The sequence below is a fragment of the Lissotriton helveticus genome, chromosome 8 (assembly GCF_964261635.1).
Source record: "Lissotriton helveticus chromosome 8, aLisHel1.1, whole genome shotgun sequence".
Classification (NCBI taxonomy): Eukaryota; Metazoa; Chordata; class Amphibia; order Caudata; family Salamandridae; genus Lissotriton; species Lissotriton helveticus.
Window position 1 is genome coordinate 616,917,203 of NC_136069.1, and position 24,598 is coordinate 616,941,800.

General features: G+C 43.3%; 1 protein-coding gene across 1 annotated transcript in view; it reads left to right on the plus strand.

Annotated features, from left to right (window-relative positions):
- CLN5 (CLN5 lysosomal BMP synthase) overlaps nt 1-24,598 on the plus strand; it is a 126,655-nt gene that overhangs the window by 18,767 nt on the left and 83,290 nt on the right. Inside the window, exon 2 of the mRNA XM_078657456.1 lies at nt 19,188-19,362. Within this exon, the coding sequence (XP_078513582.1) occupies nt 19,188-19,362 (175 nt within the window). The remainder of the gene's footprint in view (nt 1-19,187; nt 19,363-24,598) is intronic.

A 24,598-nucleotide genomic window follows, 5' to 3' on the forward strand; every position in this document is an offset into this window, starting at 1 on the left:
TATCCTCTTTCCCTTCATCCCTTCACTCTATGACTCTCCTTCACTTACTCTCAGTTATCTTCCATTCCTCATTCTTCTAAATCAGGGGTCTCCAACCTTTTATGCAGTGAGAGCTACTTCTGGTCAGTGAAAATTGTCGTGAGCTACTAAACCCCAAGCAACTCGCGCATTTTTGCGAGAGACCTCCCGCGCCCCATTTCATTGATGTTAAGCCTAATTTCTTCAGAGCCCATACTGTGGTTTGAACACAATACTAAAGAGTTCCCAAATATTATGTTTTTATAGTTCTTACTGGTACTGTACAGTGGCTTCGTACTGCTAATATGTCAGAACTCTGCGTTACCCTTTTATCAACTTCAGGAAGGTTGAAGGCTAAGTTTGCCTTACCAGACTGAGGCCTCGCCCAGCTGGTGTGACACACAGTTTGCAGCAAGTGCCAGCACCTCCTGAGTCCCTCAGGTCTGTGCTAATAAAATCCAGAGTCCATGCATAACCACTGAGTATGCTTGTGTAGGCACTCTGCACCCAAGCCAGATCTGAAGACTGCACAGACGTACATCGCACTTTGCTTCTTTACAGTTACCTTCCATAAACGATTACAGCACATTTGTCATAATGATCAGAAATGGGAGGCCATTTCTCACAGTCACTGTATTTTCGCAGTTGTTTTTGACTGGAACCCACATTCTTCAGATCACCTCAAGGGAGTAATGAACACTCCAGCAAATACTTTTATTTAAATTTAAACTAGCCGGTCCCACCTTGCTAAGCACTCTGAACAAGCAGTTCATTTGTTATTCTGACTTGGAGCATGAAAAAGATCCGGAATGTGGAGCAAAGACAACAGTAGTGCCTGCTTTAGTAGCTTCTTTTACCTGAGCCCAAGGCAAACCCAACAACTGCCCAGTCACGCAGTAGTGAGTACATTCCTCCAATTAAACTACTGACCCAAATATATGGAAGTAGTGCCCCATCCATACTGCAATCCAGAAATAGCTCAACCTTTCCTCAGATTGTACTCTGTCCACGCCGGGCCTGCAACCAGGGCCATGAGTCAATGCTGGCAATGTTCCAAGCAGCCCTGATTTCACTACCCAAGCATGGCAGTGACTGGCTCTCTCTGCTCCCAGTGTTGCATAACATTTTTTCATATCTACAGACAAACTATATATAAGAAGGCAGCCTCCCTACCATGGTCTGATTCCAGTCAAGCCTACCAAAGGATGCAAGCACTGAGAGTACATACATTTATGGGCCGGGTTCTATTCTTGTTAGTTTTTCTTTCAAGAGAATACTCCTGGTATAAACTCATGAAGCCAAGATGACAGCAGTTGCCTTATTTGGAAACAAATAAAAGATAAAGATTGTCAGGGCAAGCTGTTAAATTGTGGGCACCGCCACAGCACTCATAACGCGCTGGCTGGAAACATTTGTGACACAGATTCAGCCAGAGAAGGGTTCATTGGTACACCCTGCGTGCCCTCCTACAGTGTGACCACTACTACCACCAGGTCCCTGGGGGCTCTAGTCGAGGGGGCTTACAGTGGTAGCAGCAAGATGAATGATACTGCCAAGGCAGGCCATCTTTTACCTGACCCATACCTCAGAGATGCCTACCCACAAGGGTGCTGTTCAGCAACTTGAGAGGGGGTGAGGGGCAGCACTGGACGTTGTCTGACTTGGAAACATAAACCAGGTCTGACATAAATGTTGTAAAATTGTTTTTTTTTCATTCCCGAATCCTAACGCTACGAGTTATCTACTTAAATTGGTATCCTTGCACTAAATACTAAAACTAATAAATGCGTGTTAACACCTCCGAGAGGCCTCTTGACACGGCTCTATTACCTGCTGCTCTGTGGCAATTAATATAAGGTGGCCCGAGTCACTGATTTACTTTGAGTTAAGTTACAACAGGACAAAGACTGATACAAAATCTTCAAACTCCACTTACTGTTCGCTAACACTGATGCATACAGGGCGAGCAGCCAGCACTGTTCCGGATTTCCTAACTTTAATAGTAGCTTCAGCAGATGAGAAGCGTTAAACTCCAGGATGCAAAAATATTCCTGTCAAATTCCAAAATTAGGCCGCCTGATTCTGAATGATATGCCACGCTTTGGCTATCAAGAACTTGAATGCCACAGACAGTCTATAAATCACCGGAGAAATATTATTTTCCTCGGAACTCAACATTATACAAAGCTGAACAAAGAATGATTGCGCACTTTGAAATACCGCAGAGATGCCTACCCACAAGGGCAAAGTTCAGCAACTTGAGCGGGGATGGGGGGCCAGCACTGGGCAGTGTCTGTCTCGGAAAATTAAACCAGGCCTGACAAACATTCTGAAATAAAAAAAAAATTCCACTAAAGAATCCTAACGCTACTACGGGTTTTCAAAATTGGTATCCCTGCATAAAAAGTAACAAATCCCTGTTAAAACCTCGAGAGGCCTCTCGACACGGCTTACCTGCTGCTCTGTGGAAATTAATTTGAGGTGGCAGGCTGTACTGGTAAGGGAAGATGGCGCAGATCCCGTCAGTTCTACTGCTTGCGTGACCTGCAAACACACTGCTCTGCCCTGCCATGCCTGCTGCAGCTCTGCACTGCCACCCATAGCACTCATGACCACTCAGCGCAGTGCCAGTGAAGAAAAGGCGGGGGCACTTAGAGATGGTCATGAGACGTGGATTCATCGTAGGAAGTAGAGGAACGTCATCCTCTTCGGCCCGCCCCTCCGCAGCTAATCTCAAACCAATCTGAGCAGCTGGATTGGGTGAGGGCAGGAATCGGACACTGAAAACGACCTAATTGCACAAATAACAGTAAAGGGCTACTAAATTGAGCACCAGGCAGCGCGAGCTACTTGCAGGGTCTCGGCGAGCTACCGGTAGCTCGCAATCGACCGGTTGGGGACCCCTGTTCTAAATGCATCCTTAATTAGACTCCTTTCCCTCTCAGTCATTATCTTTTTACTTACTCCTGTTTCCGGATTTAGTTTTCCTAACTCACATTCTTTTAGTATCTTTCTTACCTTCAGTTCATTTCTCTCTTCTTCTCTTCCTCTCTGTCAGTGAATCTATATGCCTTACTCTTAGTAATTTGCTCTCCTTCTATTTCTTTTTCCCTCTTTTTGTCCTTCTACCTTACTTTATTTCCCTTTCTGTGTCCTTCACTCTTACTTTATTTCTAAATACACTGTTATGATTTTTAACCTCTTCATTTGTATCTTTTATTTTAAAATACATATTTTACTAATTATAACTTATTTTTTCTTCTCTATTTCACAGATACAAAGTGTAGTAAAAAAATGTAATTAAAGTTACATTAATTATATGGTAAGTGTGACTAAAAAAATGTAGTTTGTCATCACCCTTTGCTCTAACCTCACTACTATTTTCTCACCCTACCTCACTCCTGTTTCTTTACTCTGCTTCCCTCACTTATTCTTATCCTCCATGTTTACTCCCCTTTCCCTAACCCCCCCCACATTCAACTTCTTTCAGTCCCCCTTCTTTACTTCCCTTACCCTCTGTTCCGTTCCTTTGCTCCCTCACTCATTCTCTTTCCCTTAATCATTTACTTCACTCCTACACACACACACATCACCCCCCACACACACACACCTCTGACACACACCCCACACACACACCACACACACACCTCACACACACACCACACACACACCTCACACACACACACACACACACCCACACACACACTCCTCACACACACACACCCACACATCCCACACACACACACACACCCCACACACATACCCCCCACACCCACACACCCCCCACACACACCTTACACACCCACACCTCCTCCCACACCCAAACACCCCACACACCCACACACACACCTTACACACCCACACCCCCACCCACACCCACACACCCCACACCCACCCCCCCCCACACACACACACCACACACACACACACACTCATTATTTATTTTTATTTTTTTGGGGGGGGGTGCGCGCCCCGGTACGCGTACCCTGGAGAAAAAAAGAAAGACAGAGTTTTTTTTTAAATGTAGCATTTTTATATAAATTGGAGGTAGTTCTGAAAAGAACTGTTTTTTTTATTCTTTTTGTTGTTTTATATTTTGTTATTGTTTTTTTGAATTTTTTTTATTTTTTGGGGTTTTTTGAACAATTTTATATTTTTTTGTAGTTTTTCTGGGGTCAAACAAAACACAGGGAATTGCAAACAGCTCAACTGGAGCAAAAAAAATAGAAAACAATTAAAGTTGCTTGCTGCAGTGATGGTTGTCTGCAGCTCGATTGAGTAAAGTGATGCTTTGCTCACCATATGAAATTGTTTTGTTGCAATATATGCAAACAAATTTAAATTTTGCAAACTTGGTTTGTACATTAGGGACCATCTCCCTAGCCTCTGCACCCGATGGAGTGGGTTGATTGGAGGCGCTTGAAGAAGAAGGATGGGGAGGGTTCTTGGTCAGTTCCCTGACCTCTGCTGCCGAATAATTGTTCGGGTGCTTCCTCTGCATATGTCTAATCATAGTGTGGTTCCCAAAAGAGTACTTCTTGTTTGGATTCCCTCTTGACAGTTGTTCGCCACAAATGAGGCAAGTCACCTTAGCTGCATTCACTTTTTTTGCACCCCTTGGCATCTTGTAAAACTCCCAAATAAAATGTTCCTTGGGTCTGTATGGGGGATTGTCCTCAGGCAGAAAGTGCCTCTCCTCCTCCTCCTCTTCGTCCTCCTCTTCTTCTTGACCACCAATGTGGTCTTGTGGTGGTCCTTGTGGTGGTGGTGGAGGTGGTGGTGGTGCAGATGCACCTGCAGCTGCTACTAGTGAAGCCATTTCTCACAGAATGAATGCAGGTCTTCTTCACTCAAACAACAAAGTGAGAATGAGGAAAAAAGGTGGGGTCTTTCATCATTTGGAAAACAAAACTGTTGTGAACCAATCAAAAGTGTTATTTTCAGGTCTCATGACCCGACGCGCCTACGCTACGCGCTGCCGGGCGCGCCCGTAGTCGCGCCCCGGGGCGCACCCGGCGGCGCTTACGTTGCACGATCGTATGCGCTCGGGTGCGCTTACGCAGTGCGTCATATGACGCATCACGCGGCTACGCGATACGTCACGATGTTGTTTTCGTTCGCGGGAATAGCGCTAACGGGACGCTCACTGGTACGCACCTCGGGGCGCGCCGAAGCACTGCGCTTACCGGTGAGCGCATCGGTACGCGCCCCGGGAGCGCTCCGGGGCAAAAAAAATAAAAAAATTAAAAATAAAAAATAAAAAAATACTATTACATAATTATACAATATAAAATTCGTTATAAAAAATATTACATTTCATACCTATAGAGATTAAATTCACTGAAAAAAACATAGGTTTCACACCAGTTATAGTTAGCTGGAAGTTTTACTTGCATAAAACCATTGAAATTCCCACGTTATAGTTAGTTGGACTCACTATAACTTGCGCGTGCAATGCACTGCTGATAACGTCACATATTACATCACTCATGACATGGTTAGTGACATCACTCATGACATCACTGATGACACCATCCTTGTGACAGAGTGACAGACCTCCTTTCACTGTAATGTAACCCTTGAAACACATATTCAAAAATAGAAATTAAAATTTTCAAAAAAATGGAGATACCCATACCAGTTACAACAACCAATTCAATAATTCCACCATCTATATACACACCCACTCATTCACCAACAGTTCTATATAGTCACTCATACATATACTCACTCATCATATGTAGTCATACACCTATACATCCTGTTACACACCGACAGTCATCTAAAAGTTACTCTCACACATACTCACACATGCAAGTAAACTATTGAACATCCATTTATTTGCATATACAGCTATACACACACTACCACCTTACTTCTAAGGAAACTTACACATACTTACTCTCTTAAACAATCACCGGAGCACCGACGCTGATGACGGAACCGTTCCGTCATGAGCATGGAAGGGGTTAAAACATATGTAGTTACTGATAAAGACACTAGTGAGACAGTCATTCACTCACTAACACACACATATACACACCCATCCACCCATACAGTCCTGCACATATGCTGTCTTCAAAACACATACAAAGAGAGAGTCAGTCATTCATGCATCTATGTGCTAAGTAATACCCCCACCAAACCATACAAACACTAATACTGATACTAAGAAAAACATCTAATAACCCATATACCTACACATGTAGCTACTCACCAACCCATGCAGCCACTGATACACAAAGTGAAACACTAATACATATATTTAAATATTTAAACATTACTCAAGTTCAAGTTCAAAAAGACTTTATTGGAATTGAAATAACAATTCATAAAAGTATACAAATAAAAAGACACCATTTAAAATATCATATTTTCCATTCTGATTTAAACATTGCTAAGGTTTGACTTCGTTAAAAAGTTAAAAAGAATAAAACAGTACAGACAGTACAAAAAGATTATGATTAAAAACCTCTCACTAGCTCTTGTTATCCCATGACGATAGACTTTCTCACTCTAAAAATTGTATTCAGAAAAAGGCTCACTGTACTAATAGTGAGGCAATCATCTAAGGACCTAAGTTTATTATACGATTCAGAAAAGGGGGTGGTGATGAACAGAGTGTCTGAATTAAGCAGACCACTCTTACCCAATCCAAAGATCAGGGCCTGATCCATCACCGTTATTTAGCTCACTGCCCCATCCCAGCTCAGAACCTGGCTATATGCAAATTAGTCTGTCCCTAACCCAGTGCATCATGGGAACAGGGCAGACCAAACTACCAAGCCAATTCTTCACCAGAAAGGAGACAAGCTACCGGGGACCGGTTTCTGGCATTTCAGCCTCGTCGGCCCGGCTTGCTTGAATCCTGATGGAGCAGTGAGCAAGGGACTCATGTCTGGTCAAGTTTATTATAAGCGTCTCTTGAATTCCTTAGGCCCCAAGTTAACAGAAGGGGCTTTAAAATTTGTCGTCGCGAATGGCTATATAAAGTGCAGAACAAAGTGCAGTGTATGTTTGATTGAAATGATTTGTCATCACAAGGACACAGCCTTTTTCCCCTCGCCCAATCATTGCAAGTTGGAAATGATATGAGTCTATAAAAGGTTTCCAGGCGAAAGTAAGTCAGGAGCCTACGGTGATGTAGGGGGTGTTCCAATGCAAGATACAACTGGAGACCCCTCTGGGATGTCACTTCATCGTGGCTCATGACTGATTTTTTGGTCCTTTCGCCCTTCCACCTTTGTAGTTCCAAATGTTCCAACAGCATCTTTTTCAGCACAGGGCGCGAGAGAGATTCCAGTGATGCTGGGTCCGTAAAATATTCTGGATGACCAATCTCGCCGACAAAGTTCTTAATATAAATAAGGCATTTGATGTTTTTCAGCCCATCACAGTTCAAGCAATCCTCTATAATAGATCTATTCAATTCTGTGGCAGGGTTGGTCCAGACATTGTGCCAAAGTAAAACTGGGGCAAGTTTTATAGTATCCATAATAAAAGTGAGACCAACTTCGGCATGTAATACGTATATTGGGGTGCTCCTTGGTGTAGCAGTTATAAATCGGAGGAACCTGTTCTCAATTCGCTGGATCTCCTCCATTTGCTGCCAGCCCCAGATACCGGCCCCATAAGTCCCAATAGCCACGCATTTTGATTTGAATATTCGGAGGAGCTCCATTGGTGGTCTGTTTCCTATTTTCTTCGTAAAATTCATAAGAGCCCCTACTGCTCTGTTAAATGCCACAGCCCGTGCTTTCACGGCCGGCTTCCAGGTACCTTGTCTGTCAAAGTGGACCCCCAGATAGCAAAAGATATCGGCTAACTCTACCTTCCTATTATTTAAAACAATTGGGCATGATTGTCTATGTTTATTTGAACTGCACGACTTAGTAAACGTCTTAGATACGTTTACACGTAACCCTCTCACATTCATAAAATTAGTGAAGGTATGTATGGCTTTCTGGAGTCCTACCTTGGTCTGTTAGAGAATGGCCGCATCGTCATCGTAAAGTAAAATGGGGATGGGTTTGCCCTTGATTACAGGGTAATCATAGTACTGCTGTGTTAGGCAAGAACCCACACCGTTAATATATAGATTATATAGCAGGGGGGCCAGGATACAGCCCTGCCTTACCCCTCTGCTGATCTTAAAAAGGTCTGTACATTCCCCCTTCTGACCGTATCTAACTCGGGCACCTGCCTCCACATAGAGTTCTCTGATGTATACAATTATTTTATTGTCCAGCCCAATGTCCCTCAGCGTCTGCCAAAGACTGTTGTGCAAAACGCAGTCAAAAGCAGAGCTGAGGTCCACATAGGTCACATACAGATTTGATTTCCTTGCGTAGATATATTTCGAAATGATTAGTGAAAGATTCAGCCCCTGCTCAATTGTCCCCCGCCCTCCCCTAAACCCATACTGAAAGGGAGACAACACTTCCTGTCCCTCCACCCAGTCCTGAATGCGAGCAAGAATGACCCTGCCCGCCATCTTCATAAAACCATCTAACAAAGAGATTGGACGATAGCAGGCAGGGTCATTCCTATCCCCCTTCTTGTATATCGGGACCAAGATTGCCTCCTTCCAGGTTGGGATAAAACCTCTTTTCGTCATGCAATTCAACACTCTAGTGAGTAGAGGAGCCCACAGGTCTGGGTACATTTTAAAAACATCAATAGGGACCGAGTCTGGTCCTGGTGCTTTCGCGGCTGAGCTCTCACTTAGGGCTTTATATACCTCCTCTAGTTTGAATTGCATGTCAGGAGGGAACGGGGGATGCTCTTCTTCCAGAGGTATCGGTGTTTCATAAGCTAGTGCAGGCAGAGCCTTATTGCTATACAGGGCCTGGAAGTGAGACACCCACTCCTGGGCCGTGATAGCATTATCTAGGCGAGGACCTTGGCTGTCTTGGTAAAAAGGAGCATTGACAGCCTTCCAGAAAGCAGCAGTGTCCCTTTGTGTTGCTGCTGTATGGAGTGCCTGCCAGGCTTCAGCTTTTAAATCTTTCTTCCTTTTAATCAAAGCGGCACGGTTCTTGCGCCTTGCCCTTTGAACCTGAACTCTATCTAATGGGGTAGCGTGCAATGCGTTTTTGAGTTCCCGCAATGCCCTAGAGCAATCTGGGTCAAACCACCCTGGGGTTTTCTTAACTATATTACGTGGCTCTCTAGTCAGAAGGTGTTTAATTAAACAGCAAATTTTATTAAAAGAGACTAAGACTTGTTCTTCGCTCTCTTCTAGCGTCAAACACTTAGTAATTTCTTTATGGGAGACGTTTACTAGGTTTTTTTGAAATCTCTCTGGTATTACCTTCTCCCATTTAATACAGAATCCATTACGCTGGCCTAGAATAGGATTAAAAACATAGTTACGTTGAATATCAAAAGGCCGCGTATCCAGATTTAACTTAAAAATAACTGAAATGGGGTAGTGGTCGCTAATGCCACTTGTAAGAGTCTCCCAGTTATTAACCAATGAGGCATAGCGTGACGATAGTAAGGCAAAGTCAATCGTTGACTTTGCCCCTCTTGCGCTAAATGTGGGTGCAAATGTTTTGGGCACAGAACAAGCCTCATTAATAAATGCCATAGAGTGGTCCACCATTAAGTTATTAAGTAGGTCCCCTAATTTAGTGTGGGCAAAGTGGCTTGTTGGTCCTCTAGATTCGTCTTCCCAGCCGCACACTCCTTGTAGACTCTTTGAGCACAGTGGACAATTAAAATCCCCTACCCACAGGAGGGCCATATCCCCTGTACAACTATCTGTAATAGTCTTACGGGTGCTTGACAATTTCTTAATTGTGGTTTCAACTTGTGCTCTCGGTATGTTATTGTAGAAATTAATGATGGCTAAATTTTCCAGAGCTCCCCAGGATACCCTTAAGATCTGAAAAAAGGGGAATCCAGGAAGCATCCTTGGACCGAGGGCCCCAAGGAAATAGACAGATACATAGACAAACCTCCCTTATATCTACCCATTTTAGTCGGAACTGCCGGAGTAAAGAACGTTTTAAAGCCCAGCAGATGGGATTCTTCCCTAGCCCATGTTTCATGGAGAGCTATAATTGAATGGGACATAGTTACTGACCGCCAATCTGCATCATTTATTTTTGGGGCCAGACCCGCTATGTTCCATGTTAATATACTGCCAGGAACTTCCGTATTTATTGGTGATGTTATTTCCATTGGTATCACAGGGGCTGGCTCGATTATATCACAGGGTGTAGTCTCAAGAGGGGACATTACAATCATGGATATCTCAGTGCCTGGTTCCAATGTATTCATTATTTCAGAAGGTATGGTCCCAGGCAGGTTATCTAACTGGGGGACTACCAACACTTTTATCCCGGAAGCTTGTATTTTGGAATGAGGGACTATCATAGGGCAAGGGTCCAACTCGGGCGAGATATGTACAGAAGCAGGGGTATAGCTTTGGGCACCAACATTAAGTATTTTGTCATTTGTCCTGTAAGTTGGTGACCTATCAGGAGGGGGCCCCAACCGTCATTCGCAGTCATCCACGTCTGAAAGTGCTGCGAATCTATTGGTGTGCTCAAAGGGGGTGAATGGCAGCAAATGATCCATTCCCCTAGTTCCTTGTGAGTGGTCTGGTCCGCTATAGTTATTTCTATGTCCCCTATATGGGATGTTATTCCACCCGTAAGGATTTTTTGGGATCATAGGGTAGGGAGCCTGCCACACATATTGATTATTACAAAATGTGGGAGGGTTATTTCATAAACTGGGTGGGGCCCCTAAAGACATTAAGGAAGTTACCTGAGGTCTTGGGTAGAAATAAGTTAGATCATGAGGAGTAATAGTTGTACCATTGGTTCTTGTGTTCCAGTTTAAGATGTGATTAACCGCGGCTGGATCTCTAAAATTTATAATTATGAGATCGCCCTCAATATCTTTCTCTCTACTCCCCAGCCAGGAGAGTCGGCGTACATGGACAATCTCGCCATTGGTGTTACTTGGAAGCGGTCTGTACTGGCTAAGCCAGTGCATGGCTTTATTTTTTAATTGACTGACGCCTTCCCTCCTGCCAGCTTGTAGTATGGGGACGCCTGTGAGTACAACCACATAGGGAACCGCGTCTGGTGGTAATTCGACTTGGCGGACCCTAGTGTTTCCTGATCTATCTGGATATGCCCGCCCCCCATTCTCATACCCATTTCCTCCGTAAACTGTACTTGCCTTCTTTGGTAATTCCTTAGGGATATGTAGAGGGGGTTGATGGTCTGCTCTTTGCGACTTCCCCCCTTGGTAATTACCTGCCACAATTTTAGTAGATGAATTTACATCCCTTTGGGCTACAGGGATAGAGGATGGACCTACGGCTGCGGGGAGTAGAGCTTGCTTAGATGCAACTATGGGGATACTTGCTTTGTTGGTGATAGCATGTTCTAAAGCCCCCAGCCGCTGCTCTAACCTCTTCAACCTCTCCAATATAGGGGAGGTAAAGGACTTAAGTAGATGTTCAATACTATCGAGGGAGGCAGAGGATAGTTGTTCCTTGGTCGTGCAATCCCTGGAAGATGTTAAACTGGTACTTGGTGCACTCAGTGTGGGGCTATGTGTGGGCGATATTATTTTAGGTATGGCCTCCTGACCTAACTCGAGGGGTAGCCTAGGCTTTATGGTGGGAACTGATGTAACAAGTACCATGTTGCCCTTCCCAAAGTCAGTGTGACTGATCTTAGCTCTTTGTGGCACACCTCCTCTCCTCCTTCTCTTATTTGGTGGTGTACCAAATACTTTAGGGGCTTCCAGTTTCCCTACTTTCTTTTGTATGATCCCTACCGTTACTCGAGGAGTGTCGGGTATGATTTCTATAGTGACATTAGTATTGCTAATATTTGGAGAACTATTTTGTACCACGTTATTAAGGGCAGTCATTGAAGGTGGCGTGTCTCGCAAGAGCATAGGGATTCCCTTCGTAGATAGCGCGTCCTCCGTACCTGATGTAGAGCCTGCGCCTGCTGGATTAGACTGTGTTAATATGTCCACAGGGAGACTGTTTTTAATAGCTTCAATCGAGCGGCGCCGCTCAGCCCTACGTTCAGCCAATGAACAAACCCTATCTATGTCAGTAGGAGGCTTCCTAAAATAGTCATCCAAAGTACCCTTGCAGTTTCCCACTGCTTCGACTTGCATGGTTTTTTCGGCATTAGCAGCCATAAATGCTGAAGATAAACTTTTATTGTGGACGGCCCCCAAGTAGGTTTCCTTCCAACGTTATTAGCTGCTGGTTAAGTATTGTTGAGGACGTAACCAGATCGAGGGGCCTATGGATGATCACTTGTCCAAGTAGATCTTGCTAATAAGTGACAAATGACAAGAGCAGTTACCTTGCGTGGATGTGGTGACGACGCATAACGGGAATGCTCAGTGTCAAGAAGGAGGCAGACTTACTTTCTCCGTAGATAATAAACCAGCGGTATTTAGAGAATGGGCCCAGCCCAGCCTCCTTCAGCCACCGAACGGCCACAAAACGGCCCGCCCTTTGCCCGGGCTTCGCGAGGCGGGGCTCACGCTGTATTTATGCGCCTCCTGGCGTGGTTTTCGAGCGCGCGTGGCGCATGGGGTGCTGGGTGTTGTAGTCCTGGTGGGCTGCACTCCCCTCGGCGGCCGCGCTGCGTGATGTCAGTTACAGCGGGCCAGCGGCCAGCGGGAGGCAGGGGGCACCGCACCACACCCACAGCTTCCCCTTGCAGTCAAACACAGGATAGAGGCAGCAAAGCGTCCAGCCAAAGGGTCAGTGTTAAATTTTCTTTCAGTTCCCATTACTCACTAATATATGTATTCACTAAGATACACTTAATAAGCCAGTTAACCAATCAGTTTTTAAAAAAAACCCATCCATTAAAACACTTATTTAAACATTTATTCTTCCATCAACTTTTACATATACATATATAAAACATATTTATTTTTCAGAAAGACACACATTCACTGGATGGTGTCATCAGTGATGTCATGAGTGATGTCACTGACCATGTCATGAGTGATGTAATATGTGACGTCATCAGCAGTGCATTGCACGCGCAAGTTATAGTGAGTCCAACTAACTATAATGTGGGAATTTCAATGGTTTTATGCGAGTAAAACTTCCAGCTAACTATTGGTGTGAAACCTATGGTTTTTTCAGTGAATATATATATATATGTATATATAATTGAGTGGTGTGCGCAGGAATGAAAGGAATGTCCAGGATTTAGCCTTAAAGTTTTTCAAAGTCTTTTATTAATCAAAGTAATAAGTTGATTCAAAGAAAAAAAGGGTTCAGCCAACGCTTTTCGTTCTGAAAGAGAACTTCATCGGGGCTTCTCAGGTTAATACCCCTCAGAAGTAAAGATAGCGAGAATTTGCACACGCTGTGGGTGAACGCAAAGTGCATGAGCTCAATGGGGGCCAAGTAACCGTTTAGGAGTTCTTGGGGTAATAAAATTCAAAGGGTGATCATAGTTCCAAAGTTCACACAGGTAATCCAATAAGGCTCCTCCAACAGGCAGAGGCGTGATGAGTCTTAGTATGAAGAAGTTTATATGGCGGTCACGGTCCCACTCTCAATAAAAAGACATCCAAAAGGGCTCCCTGTCCTTATAAAACAGACACACCTTCTCCCGCTGAGTTGCAGTGCTTCAGGCCCTATTTTGGCCTTGGGTTAATTCCCCTTTTCACTCCAGAGTTACTACCTGGAGTCTTCACACAGTGTCTGTGTCAACATATTTACCATACCGACTCACTGCACGCTACAGAGAGCCTCAATCGGATGCCGTTTCTTGAGAAGGTGTGTCTGTTTCACCCTTTTTTGGGTTATTTTTTCCATTAGTTTGGTGCAAGCGATTTGAAGTTCCCTAAGGGATAACGTTTCCACATCTTTGTGATGGTGAAGGCATGGGGTTATAATATAGATTTTCTTCATTTCTCTGTGTTGTTTTTCGGGAAATTTGTACAGATGTTTTAATTATTTTACTGTGCTGTTGTGGTTGAGTGTGGGTGTGGTGGTGTGTGTGGTTGTGTGTGTGTGTATCTGGTTTTGGTTGTGTGTGTGGTTGCGTGTGTGGTTGTGTGTGTATGTGTGGTTGTGTGTGTGTGTATGGTTGTGTCGCTCTATATTGGCAATCATCGAAAGTATTAGCGAGGTTGCTGTTGTGATCTGCGCCCAGCTAGTGTGGATCATCGGCGGAGGCATGCAAGCGAGAGAAAAGTGAGCGAGGAGGGGAGGGGCGGAGGCAGGGAGCAAGCGAGAGGAAAGACAGATGGCGTTGAAGGCTGGCAGTTCGCAGGTGCACTTCAGTGTGCACTTAAGAGTTATGAGATGTGGTGTTTTTCAGGATTGAAGATGGTGTCTGATCCCAGCAGCTACTTTCTGATTGGAAAAATGAAGCCTTCTAAGAAAGTTTCATAAGACATCCCTCTCCCTCACATGGGTCCAGTTCTAACCTACTTCAGACGAACCAGTGTCATACGGAATGAAATCATCAGTCTTAAGATACCAGACCAGGAGGGACAAAGGACCACGAAAATGTAACATGTATTTCACTTGGCAAGCCTGATCGAGTCCCTTCTGAGGAACCAGTGGGATCCTGGGTCAGCAATGTGTGTGCCAATGTTTGTCTTACAATGACCTCAGGGCACAATTCTTTGGCTGGTCCTACTGGCTTCAAAAATGTGCTTGTGTTGCACGTTTAACAAATGATGTCAGATTGAACGCACGTTCATGTACCGGATTCAGCATTAGCGTGCGAAGGCCCTTGCTGTGCAAACAGTCCACTCTAAATTGCAGGGTTAGGGACTCAGATAAGCCACCACAAGGCAGGGATGTTTTGTTTTTCGCAAGAAGTAAAGATAACCAGATGTTTATTGCTCAATTCAAGGATTAAGCATGATTCGGGACACCCTAGTGCCGGTAAACGTGTATTTTCTGGAAGATGTATTCTTGGTTCAGTTCAAATAAGCCAACTGGAGGAACTCACCTGAAAATAATGCATTAAAGGAAAGATCTTGTTTGCAAAAGTTGTGTTATGGTGACAGGAGGTCTTATGGTGACCCTAGTACTGATTCCTGCCAATAGAAATCTAGTACAGTTGTGAGTAAAATCGCCTTTGTGCTTTAAGCAAGACATGTCATGTCATACGTGCAAGCCCAGCGTGAATTCAAGCTGCTTCCTCACCAAAGCCTCCAAAACACGGGCAGGATATCGCGTTGGAAAAAAAGTACATTCAAAAAAATCTTTGAATACAGTCAAGTAGGCACGTCACGCATCACGGAGGGAAAAAAACCAACAGGACAGACAGCCGAATGGAGACAGCGCGTGGAGTGTGCTGCAGACGGCTGGCTGCCCACAAGGGCTGCGTGTTTGCATGACTCCAGGATCGGGCGGGTTTCAAGCCCTGCCGCCATCACGGAACCGGTCAGGACCGGAGCCGCTGCTGGAGTGTGGGGGCGTTCAGCAGAGCGAGGGGATGAGGGTCACAAGGGACCTCTAATCCACAGCTGGCACCGAAGCTAAACAATGTTTGGGTAGGAAAAAGCAAACACAAACCTCTTATCTTATTGCTGATGAAGCCTTCAAATGAAAACAAGTAGCATTATTTGCCGGAACCCTGTTTTCCTGTGGTTAAAAAAAAAAAAAAAAAAGATACCAAAGGAAGAAAGAAAGAAAACGATAGTCAATCTGAGAATGTGATGCATTCCCTGGGTAGCATAAAAAAGGAGTCCGAGGCGAGGGGAAACAAGCAGGAAGTAGGATAAGGGAGGGGTTGGCAAATGGTGAGCACTTTTGCAGCCGCTTTGATGTTCTCAGTGGCCACGCGGCTCATTGAGAACACCAATGCGGCCGCGAAAGTGCCCCCAAAAGCTGCAGGCGGACAAATGGTGGGTGCGCCCGGCGCACATGCACTATACCCGATCCGCCTGCAGACTTTTTTTTTCCAAAGCCCTTACTTAACTCCCGCAGAGCAACGCTGGCTCAGCGAGACCTAAAAAACACCCCAGAATTGAACCAAGGATGCAGAATAATAAAAATCGGGCAATATTGGTCTCCTTTTCACAGCTGACAGCCAAAAAAACAGGGTGTTGTGGAGGACTCGGATTTTGGTGGAATCAGAATTTTTAAGAGTACATTTTTCATAAAACATTTTGTTGCGGTTGTGTATGTGTTTGTGGTTGTGGTTGTGGATGATTGTGTGTGTGTGCGGTTGTGTGTGTGGTTGTGGGTGTGGTTGTGTGCGGGTATGGTTGTAGTTGTGTGTGGTCGTGGATGGGGTTGTGTATGTGATTGTGTGTGTGGTTGTGGATGTGTGTGGTTGTGTGTGTGGTTGTGTGTGTGGTTGGGCGTGGTTGTGTGTGGGGTTTTGTGTGTAGTTGTGGGTGTGTGTGTGGGTGTGTGTGTGTGGTTGTGGGCCTGAGTGAAACCTATTGCTGTATTTAATTTCAGCCTGTGTATCAAAATTAAAAATGAGAAACAGTAATCGTAGTTCATCTTCCCTTCTCTCATGTTGGTAAACACGAACTAACCAAACTATACTAGTTTGAAGAATATCCCCTGTCTGACTCACATCATTGGGTTACTTTGACATGCTCTCCTATTCACTGATTGGGGAAGAAAGAAAGTTGAACATTCTTAGGTGGGGTCCTCAGTTTTGAAATCCGTCTGGCTCTGCCGCAGACATATAATTAAGCGCTTTGTGCAGGCAGAAAGGTATTAATTCCAGATTATGCTGCAACGTTGTTTTTAAAATGTATTTTATTTTAATTTCGTGGAAGAACGTGAGCATGCCCCTGTCTCTACTGAACTTGAATCCATGTGGCTCACTTTAAAATTGCAAGGCATTCACGTAAAGCTCTATAAACCGAGGGCTGAGTCACACAACATGGTGCAGACTTATGTGTTTTAACACCTGAAAGAAGCTCCAATGTATATTTCAATATGATACGAATTACTGAAACTCTACTTACGTGTGCAGCACAATAGTTTGTACCTGTGCAGACACTACGCACATTTAGTGTCAACCTTACATTTAAATAGTGGGCCTTCCCAGAGGAGAGTTGTAAAAATCTGGCAATATTATGCAATGCACTCGCGGTGAACACCCACATAGTAACAATACTACTTAACTGGGATTTGTAAAGAATTTTGCAACGGATTCCCACACTAAATAGTCTGTGCTTAAATGTTGCAGAAAAAAACATGTTTACAGTAACAAGATTGAGTATAAACGGGGGAGGCGGGGAGGGTGGCTTACACATGTAATTGCATATCTGATGTCGCACTCCTAAATACTACACGTAGACACACCTGCATAGTGAAATAAATAATTCACACATATAAATAGAAAAACAAACACATGTATATTTCCCCCACCATTCGTAAATTAGACCTATATATTGGAATTCTTTTTGCACCTATACACGTTTTGGGGATGAGGGGTCCTGCCCCATGGGTTCTAGCCTTGCTGCATAGAGTGCATGCAAGAATCTTACATTCTGAATAGAGACACCAGGTTTTTCTATGCCGATTGCAACAGATTGGAAGGGATATTCCATTAATTACTCCTCATAGAAGTCTGAAGGCGTTAGCTGTTACAGCTTAATGTAGGTAAAGTGTGTATCTAGCCATAAGGTAATGGGTAATTGTCACAGACAATGTGTCACTTTCGAGGTTTAATCAACACATTTTCTTTCTTTAGTCCTGTCATCCGAAGTAAAAAATTTAAAATTGCATCTGTGCAGTCCATCTGTAGTAATTGTGTGTTTCTGGTTAAGATATATGCAGACGTATTACAGGTATTTTGCACTGGTCATTCCGAAGCTCTTGATTGGAATTTGGAGTCTTAAAAAGCTTTTTCTTAAATATCTTTACTGAGGTCTGTTGAAATCTTTGCAGCATCTCTTAAAAGTGATGTGTGTAAAAAAAATGGTGCTTTTTTCTTACCGTGTGTAAACAGAATGTGACAGATTCCTTCTGACTCTTTAGGGAAGGTGTGATTAACGCTTATCAGAACTCTTGATCTAGCCCTGTTACTTTGCACCGAGGGTCATCCCTTCACTCACATCAGCCTCAGGGCTCCGATTCCACTCAAGTAGAAATAGTTTGAGATACTTTTAGCTAGACGTTGACTCTGCATAACAAGCAATTGCTGCACGGCCGTGAAACTGGCACGGCGGCGCGGCAGCGAAAGTAAAAGTGATCGCGGGAGTTGTGTGCGCGCGCTGCGCGCGAAATGAAGAGATCAGCAGCAGCCCGTGCCTATCGGAACAGCCCAGAAGTTTACGTGAAATAAAATAATTTTAAAAAACGCGAGTTGTGCACACACGCGACGAAAAAAGTGCTGTGCACGTCACGCGTGTGCAGGTAAGCTGGTTACCGCTTTGGAAGCATTTCCAAAAGCAGCTTTACTAAATGTCTCGCTGACAGCGCATGCGCGCTGGATCAGCGAGACCTAAAAAGGGAGAGTTATACAAGAATGAGGTGGATGTGCCTCAGAAGTTGCGAAGCTTCCTAGGCAGGAGCAAGCTTGAGTATTCAAAATGACTGCTCCCCTGCACAACGTGTCATGCCGGTTCCACGTTATGTTTTTTAACAGGAATGCGTCTCTGGTGTTATTTTTGAGTGCAAGGCGCCAGAGACTCATTACACATAATTACGTGCAAGTTTGTGTCATTTTGTTAATTTTGGGGTATTTTCAGAACCTAGGCAAGTATTGCTCTCCCCTAATTGAGACCACTTATGTATGAGCGAAAAAGTGGATAAACAGGTGTAGAGTGTTGCAGCAATAGGACTAAGATGGAAGGCATAGCATTAAAGAAGAAGCAAAGGACATCAGGTGCATTGGTTGAGGAAGAAAAAGATAAGGAATCTAAATAGCTAGAATATTAGGAACAGGAGCGTTAGGATTGGCAAATGAGAAAATAGAGACCTTAGTAGTAGAGAAAATGCTTCAACTTAAAGATCATCAGAGTGCAAGGTGGACAGGAACTTGCCATGTTCATCTAGAATAGGGAGACTAATATTGAATGGAGTCATGTGAAGTTATTGGTTTCCAAACCACACTGCTGCTTTCTCATTATTGTACACAGTTTGTTTTTCAAGGAATAAAATATGATTTTGATGCATCTCTCTTGCCAAAGTGACCCTTCCTTTATCATTCACAATACAGGCGTTTTGATTACCGTCCAAAAACAGACCCATACTGTCAAGCGCTGTACACTTTCTGCCCAACTGGTTATCCCGATGGACAGATTCCTGCAATGAAAGATGAGGACACAATTGAGGTCTTCAGACTGCAGACCCCTGTGTGGGAATTCAAGTACGGTAATCTCTTGGGACATTTTGTAAGTACAAAATCACTTCATCTTGTGCTTTAACAGTAATTTAAGCTACTCTGGTTTATTACTCTAAATCTGATTTACAGAAGTGATATATTAGCTCTTCTTAATAAGAACAATCTTTTTGTGTAGCACTTACTGATCCAGTTTGCCATTTTGTAATTTTCAAATAACTTTCCTTGCAGGACTTGATTCAGTGTTGTTCAGATTTAAACTTGTGACCTACAGCCCGGGTACACCTACATCCAAGCAACAAGCATGTAACACTGTATTTGAAGTATAAAGTGTTTTATGTTTTGCTGATGCTTACATTTTCAGTCGCACTATTGAATCTTCCCTATAACGTTTTGTGATAATTTTACAATTATGATCTCCAGTACTGGCGCTAAGAGTTTATTCCAAACATTCACCTCTCCTTCCTTGTAACAGTTTGATTTAATGTTGCACCATGAGCACTCTCTTCCTTTCAGTTTTCATACTGTAATCTCTGGTAGTACTACTCGTGGGCACAAAACAAGAGTAACTAATTTCTTGACAGCACAAAGAGACTCACAAACGACTGTTTTGGAATTGTTACCTAAATTATGGCATCTCTGGGATTAAAGAAGTCCAAAATTCCTCTTCAGTTTATTTCTATTTTGTGCACCTACTACCTGACCAGAAAATGAAGGCCTACGAAGTCGGATATCTCAAATATTTGTGCAGGTGGCTGTAGTTACTATTTTGTCCTCCACAACTTCCGATTACTCTTATTTCATTATATTGTTTATTTTTGAGTGCCATAATTTTGTCCTGGGAAGTACCTACATATACACTTATTTCAGCTAATTAATTTACTTTTTTAACAAAAAAAAGATATTTTTCTTAATCTTTTACTCCCAAATTCTTTTTTTACATGTTTTTAGGGTTATTTAAATGTTAGCCCTACACTTGTTTATACATTTTTACTGTTCACTTTATGTGTACGTGTGAATATGTACTTATATATTTGCTGGAAATAACAAAGGTTACAGTGAAGTTTTAGTTAGATTTGGTTATAACAACTTCATGAATTTTAAGAAAAAAACTTACAAATTAATATTAAAAAACAGTATTAAAGTGCAGTTATGGTTACAAATTGAAATGGAAAAAACACTGAAATTTGCAAGTTATCATTAGGGTCGTAATCCACATCTCTCACAAAAGCCAGCTGAACAAACCACTGTCAGGGTCTTCACACCCAGGATCTTCTAGCCAGCCAAGAACCTACTGTCTCTCAAGGATCGTCCATTCTCCCTGGTTGTGTCCCTTCCCTTAGCTAAGTTTGTATCCCCTTCCGCTGGTCTATGAACAGATCTGGCAACTCGGCTCAAATGCCTGAGGTGATTTGTCAGCAGTCATTAGACACCGGCATGACAATCTAATGGGGACTCGCAAGCATTCTCAAGATCATGGCTCCTCTGAGTTGTTGAGTTCTTGTGAAGCCATGGAAGGTATGAGATCTCGCAAGATCTCAACATTTCAAAAGCCATCTTGGGGGCAGTTCACTTTACAACCAATGCCCAGGACCTACCACATTGCTTCACCTTGAGAGTTATCCCAGCGAGAACCTACCTATTTTATTGGCTACAGGATCAGCGCTATACAGATTTATTCAGCAGCCATTGGCAACCAGCAGAAGCAATCTGTGCTCTCCATCCTCTTCAGATGCACAACCTAAAAGAAAATTAAGTCACGGTACATAAGCTAAGTGTTGTCAGGGGGACCTCCCCCCATCAAGTGAAGAATTCACCAAACTTGAAAAGGTATAAGAAGCTACTGAAAGGATATGTATTCGTTTGATTATATCTTTGAATAATTGACGTAGAAAGGTACAACCCAACCATTAAGAATGTATTCACCTCAAAGAAAGGTGCAAGTCAACCCTCCACCAAAGCTGAACCAAAGGAAAAACATATATATATATATATATATTTGAGTAGGCTGTTTCCTGGTCGGTGTTTATACTTTGTCTAGCATGGATCCTCCCTGCTCAATATGTTGCTCGTAGCCTGTAAAAGTGACACACAGGTGGATGTCAGCATGGTAGAGTGGAGATAGCAGGGAATATAAACTGTGGCGCAAAGCTTGCCTTATGAGACCACAATGGGCATCTACATCCCCGGTGTTGGCGGAGCTGCATTGGCTCCCGGTCTCACAGAGGATACAATTTAAATCACTCCGCATCGTCTTCAAGGCGCTGGATGGGACTGGGCCTATACCGTTACAAAACAGTTTGACTGGTATACTTCCAACCGTAGCCTTCGTTCCTCCTCGGCTAACCTGGTGAAAGTGCCCAGGTTTAAAAGAGCAAAATTCAGGGTGGGGGGGGGGAAGGGGCCGGGGAGGGAGAGCCTTTAGTGTTGCGGCAGCACAGCTCTGGAACAGCCTACCAACCGATCTTAGACAGACGCAGGATCTGTTGAAGTTCCCAAGGAAAATAAAAACTTGGCTATTCCCCAAAGCATAAGTTCTGTAGTTACATGGTCTGTGTGGCACTTTGGTGGCAGTGAACATGTATCTCAGCGCCAGAATGCCCGTAGGGTTACAGTGCGCTTTACAAGTATGGATAACATTAACATTAACAATACAGCAAAGTTTTTCTTGGCTGTTGCTCATTGTCTCTCCTACTGTGCTTCATTGTAGTTGGATCCATACCCGATTTCCCCTTCAAGACCCACATGCAAATGCTGCAATACCTGCCCCATTCCCCTGTTTTGACCCCTTTTGGCCATGGTCATTTGAGAGTGCAGGGAGGACTGGGTTGTGACGGTGAATCAGGGGCCCACGTTACTTTTGCAAGAATATTAGAGTGCATCACTCAGGTTAGTAAGTACCATTCTGTTATCTTAAAAACCATAACTGTCAACAAATACAATGCACCTGAGCTCTCCCATGGTATGACAGATGCAGTTGCAAATGTCCTAAGTAATGTTACATAAGAGATAAAATTTTGTATTGCGCGTAAACACTAAAAAAGAGATGACCATGAATGTAGTGTTAGGTATTGGTTTGAGTATATATTTTTATTTAATTGTTTTATACTTTTAAGTGCTGTACCTTATTGGTATAAACTTTGTGAGGGCATAAACATTGTATTATGTGTGCAAACTGCAGAAGAAGAGGAAGGACAGCCCATTCTGGGCAAGCCTCTGTCTGGATTGGAGACATTTTCTTGGCCTTTGTTGGTCTCTTTCTCCAGTAGCAGTGGCACTAACCTTCCCATTCCCTCTGTGGGACTGTAAAAGGTGGGTTTGCTCAGGACCCTGGAGAAGAGAGTTCCCCTGGACTACTGTGGGCCAATTCGAGCTGGAGATATCCTAGGAAGGGGTATCCCAGACTGCTGGTAGACACTGAGGTGCCGTGCAAGAGGCCAAGAAGCTGTGGGACATGTGGAGTGCAGACGGGCGGTGTATTTTGCCTTGAGATGCACAGCCAAGGAAGACTGCTAGGAGCTAGAGGCAAGAGGGCAGTTCCCGGTGCTCTTCCACATCAGATGACAAGCAATCAAAATTTAAAAAGTCCCATCTAGAAATCTCCTTGAAGAAATCAGAGACTGGTAGTCCCTAAACTCAAACTTCTGTTGACTAGAGTGTGTCACAAGGAACAACGCCTAGTCCGGCCCAAAGGAGCCAGATATATATATATATATATTTTTATACCAGCTGCTCATATACGGAGCCTTCCCTGTTTGCAGTGATTTGCCACTTGGTGAAGAGACATCCACCCAGAAAAAACATAAACACATCATTGAGTGCTTAGATAAGCCCCTCAGATTTCCCAAAAAGTGCATATTCTGCATGCTTGCCCAAAGAAGCCAGGAACACTAAGAATGATGCAGTAAAAGTATTCTGGGAGGGCACCGATGAGCAATGGTGGGTTCCCTATAAGCTTAATTTGAACCCAAAGGCTATTGTAAAGAAATCGCTCTGAGGCTCATGGGGCCTTGAGTGTCAAGTGTAGGCCGTAAATAATATAAAAATAATTTAAGAGAGTAAACGATTTGGACTATTTAGGAATTAGGCTTTCAGAATCACATGACTGGCCAGAGCAAATATCTAAAAGCACATCACTATTAAAACCCAGAGCAACATCGATAGCCAAATTTGCAAGATGCACCTTAATCTACCCAGTATCGCCGGGTATCGAGATATACAGAGCCCATGCTGTAAGCGCAATTCTTTATCGATTGGATCTTTGGGGGCACTGTAAAAAGGATAATCATGAGATAGATGAAAATGTTTAGATAAACTCTTTACTGAAGCGTCCCCCAAATTGCCCATATAGTGCTTATAAGATTCGACCTGGTTTAAAAACCTGTAAGTGAGCATTACAAAACAAAGGCCAATTTTACACTGACTTAGAATTTGGACCATTAAGGAGATGGCTATGTACAGGGAGGGACTCATGGATGTCACAGAAAGAGCCCAAACGTATAAGATCCCTTGGCTGAAACATGTAAAGAGTACACTGGTATACCTGTGTTTCAGAGAATATTGGACTAGAACTTTTTCTCTTCCTTTAAGCACCATAAGGATTGTGGAGGTAAGATTCTGGCACTGCACTTTAGAAAAACTGCACCTATCATCTACTATATGGGTAGATTGACTAGAGATAGTTAACCATGAAATGGGATTACAAATTCGAAGATTTAATTGTCTATATCTACCCATCTCTAGCTATAACCCTTTATCTCAAGTTGTGGTTAGGCATTTTCCCGATAGCATCTATCACGAGTTTCAGTGACTGGTACATAAACTAGTAAGTTATGCCCAGTTTGTAAGATGTCAGATGAGATGGAGGCAATTTTTTTTTTTATTTGAGGTCTACAAAAAACAAGATTAAAATACGTTAAATCTTAGCGTTTGGGTCTGGACATGAGAAACTATCTTGATACCTTAAGAATTTGTAAGTCATAGACCAATCCTTGTGGGGTATTTGGAATTTAAAAATATATGTTAGGTGCCTGAGACTCAAAGAACTAATTTTAGATCGCATTGCGCTTGCTAAACATAAGACATAATGTGTTAATAAAAGATGAATTGGTCAATGTTTTGGCGATTGTAATCTATAATTAATTGTATTTCATTTTTTTGTAATGAATTGTTATAATGAGACTATTGTATATATTGTGGATGGCTTGTAGTTTATCTACTCGAACAAATACAAATGAAAGTGACAAACGTAATTCACAGCAAACTCTGTGAAGCGGGCCCATCATCTT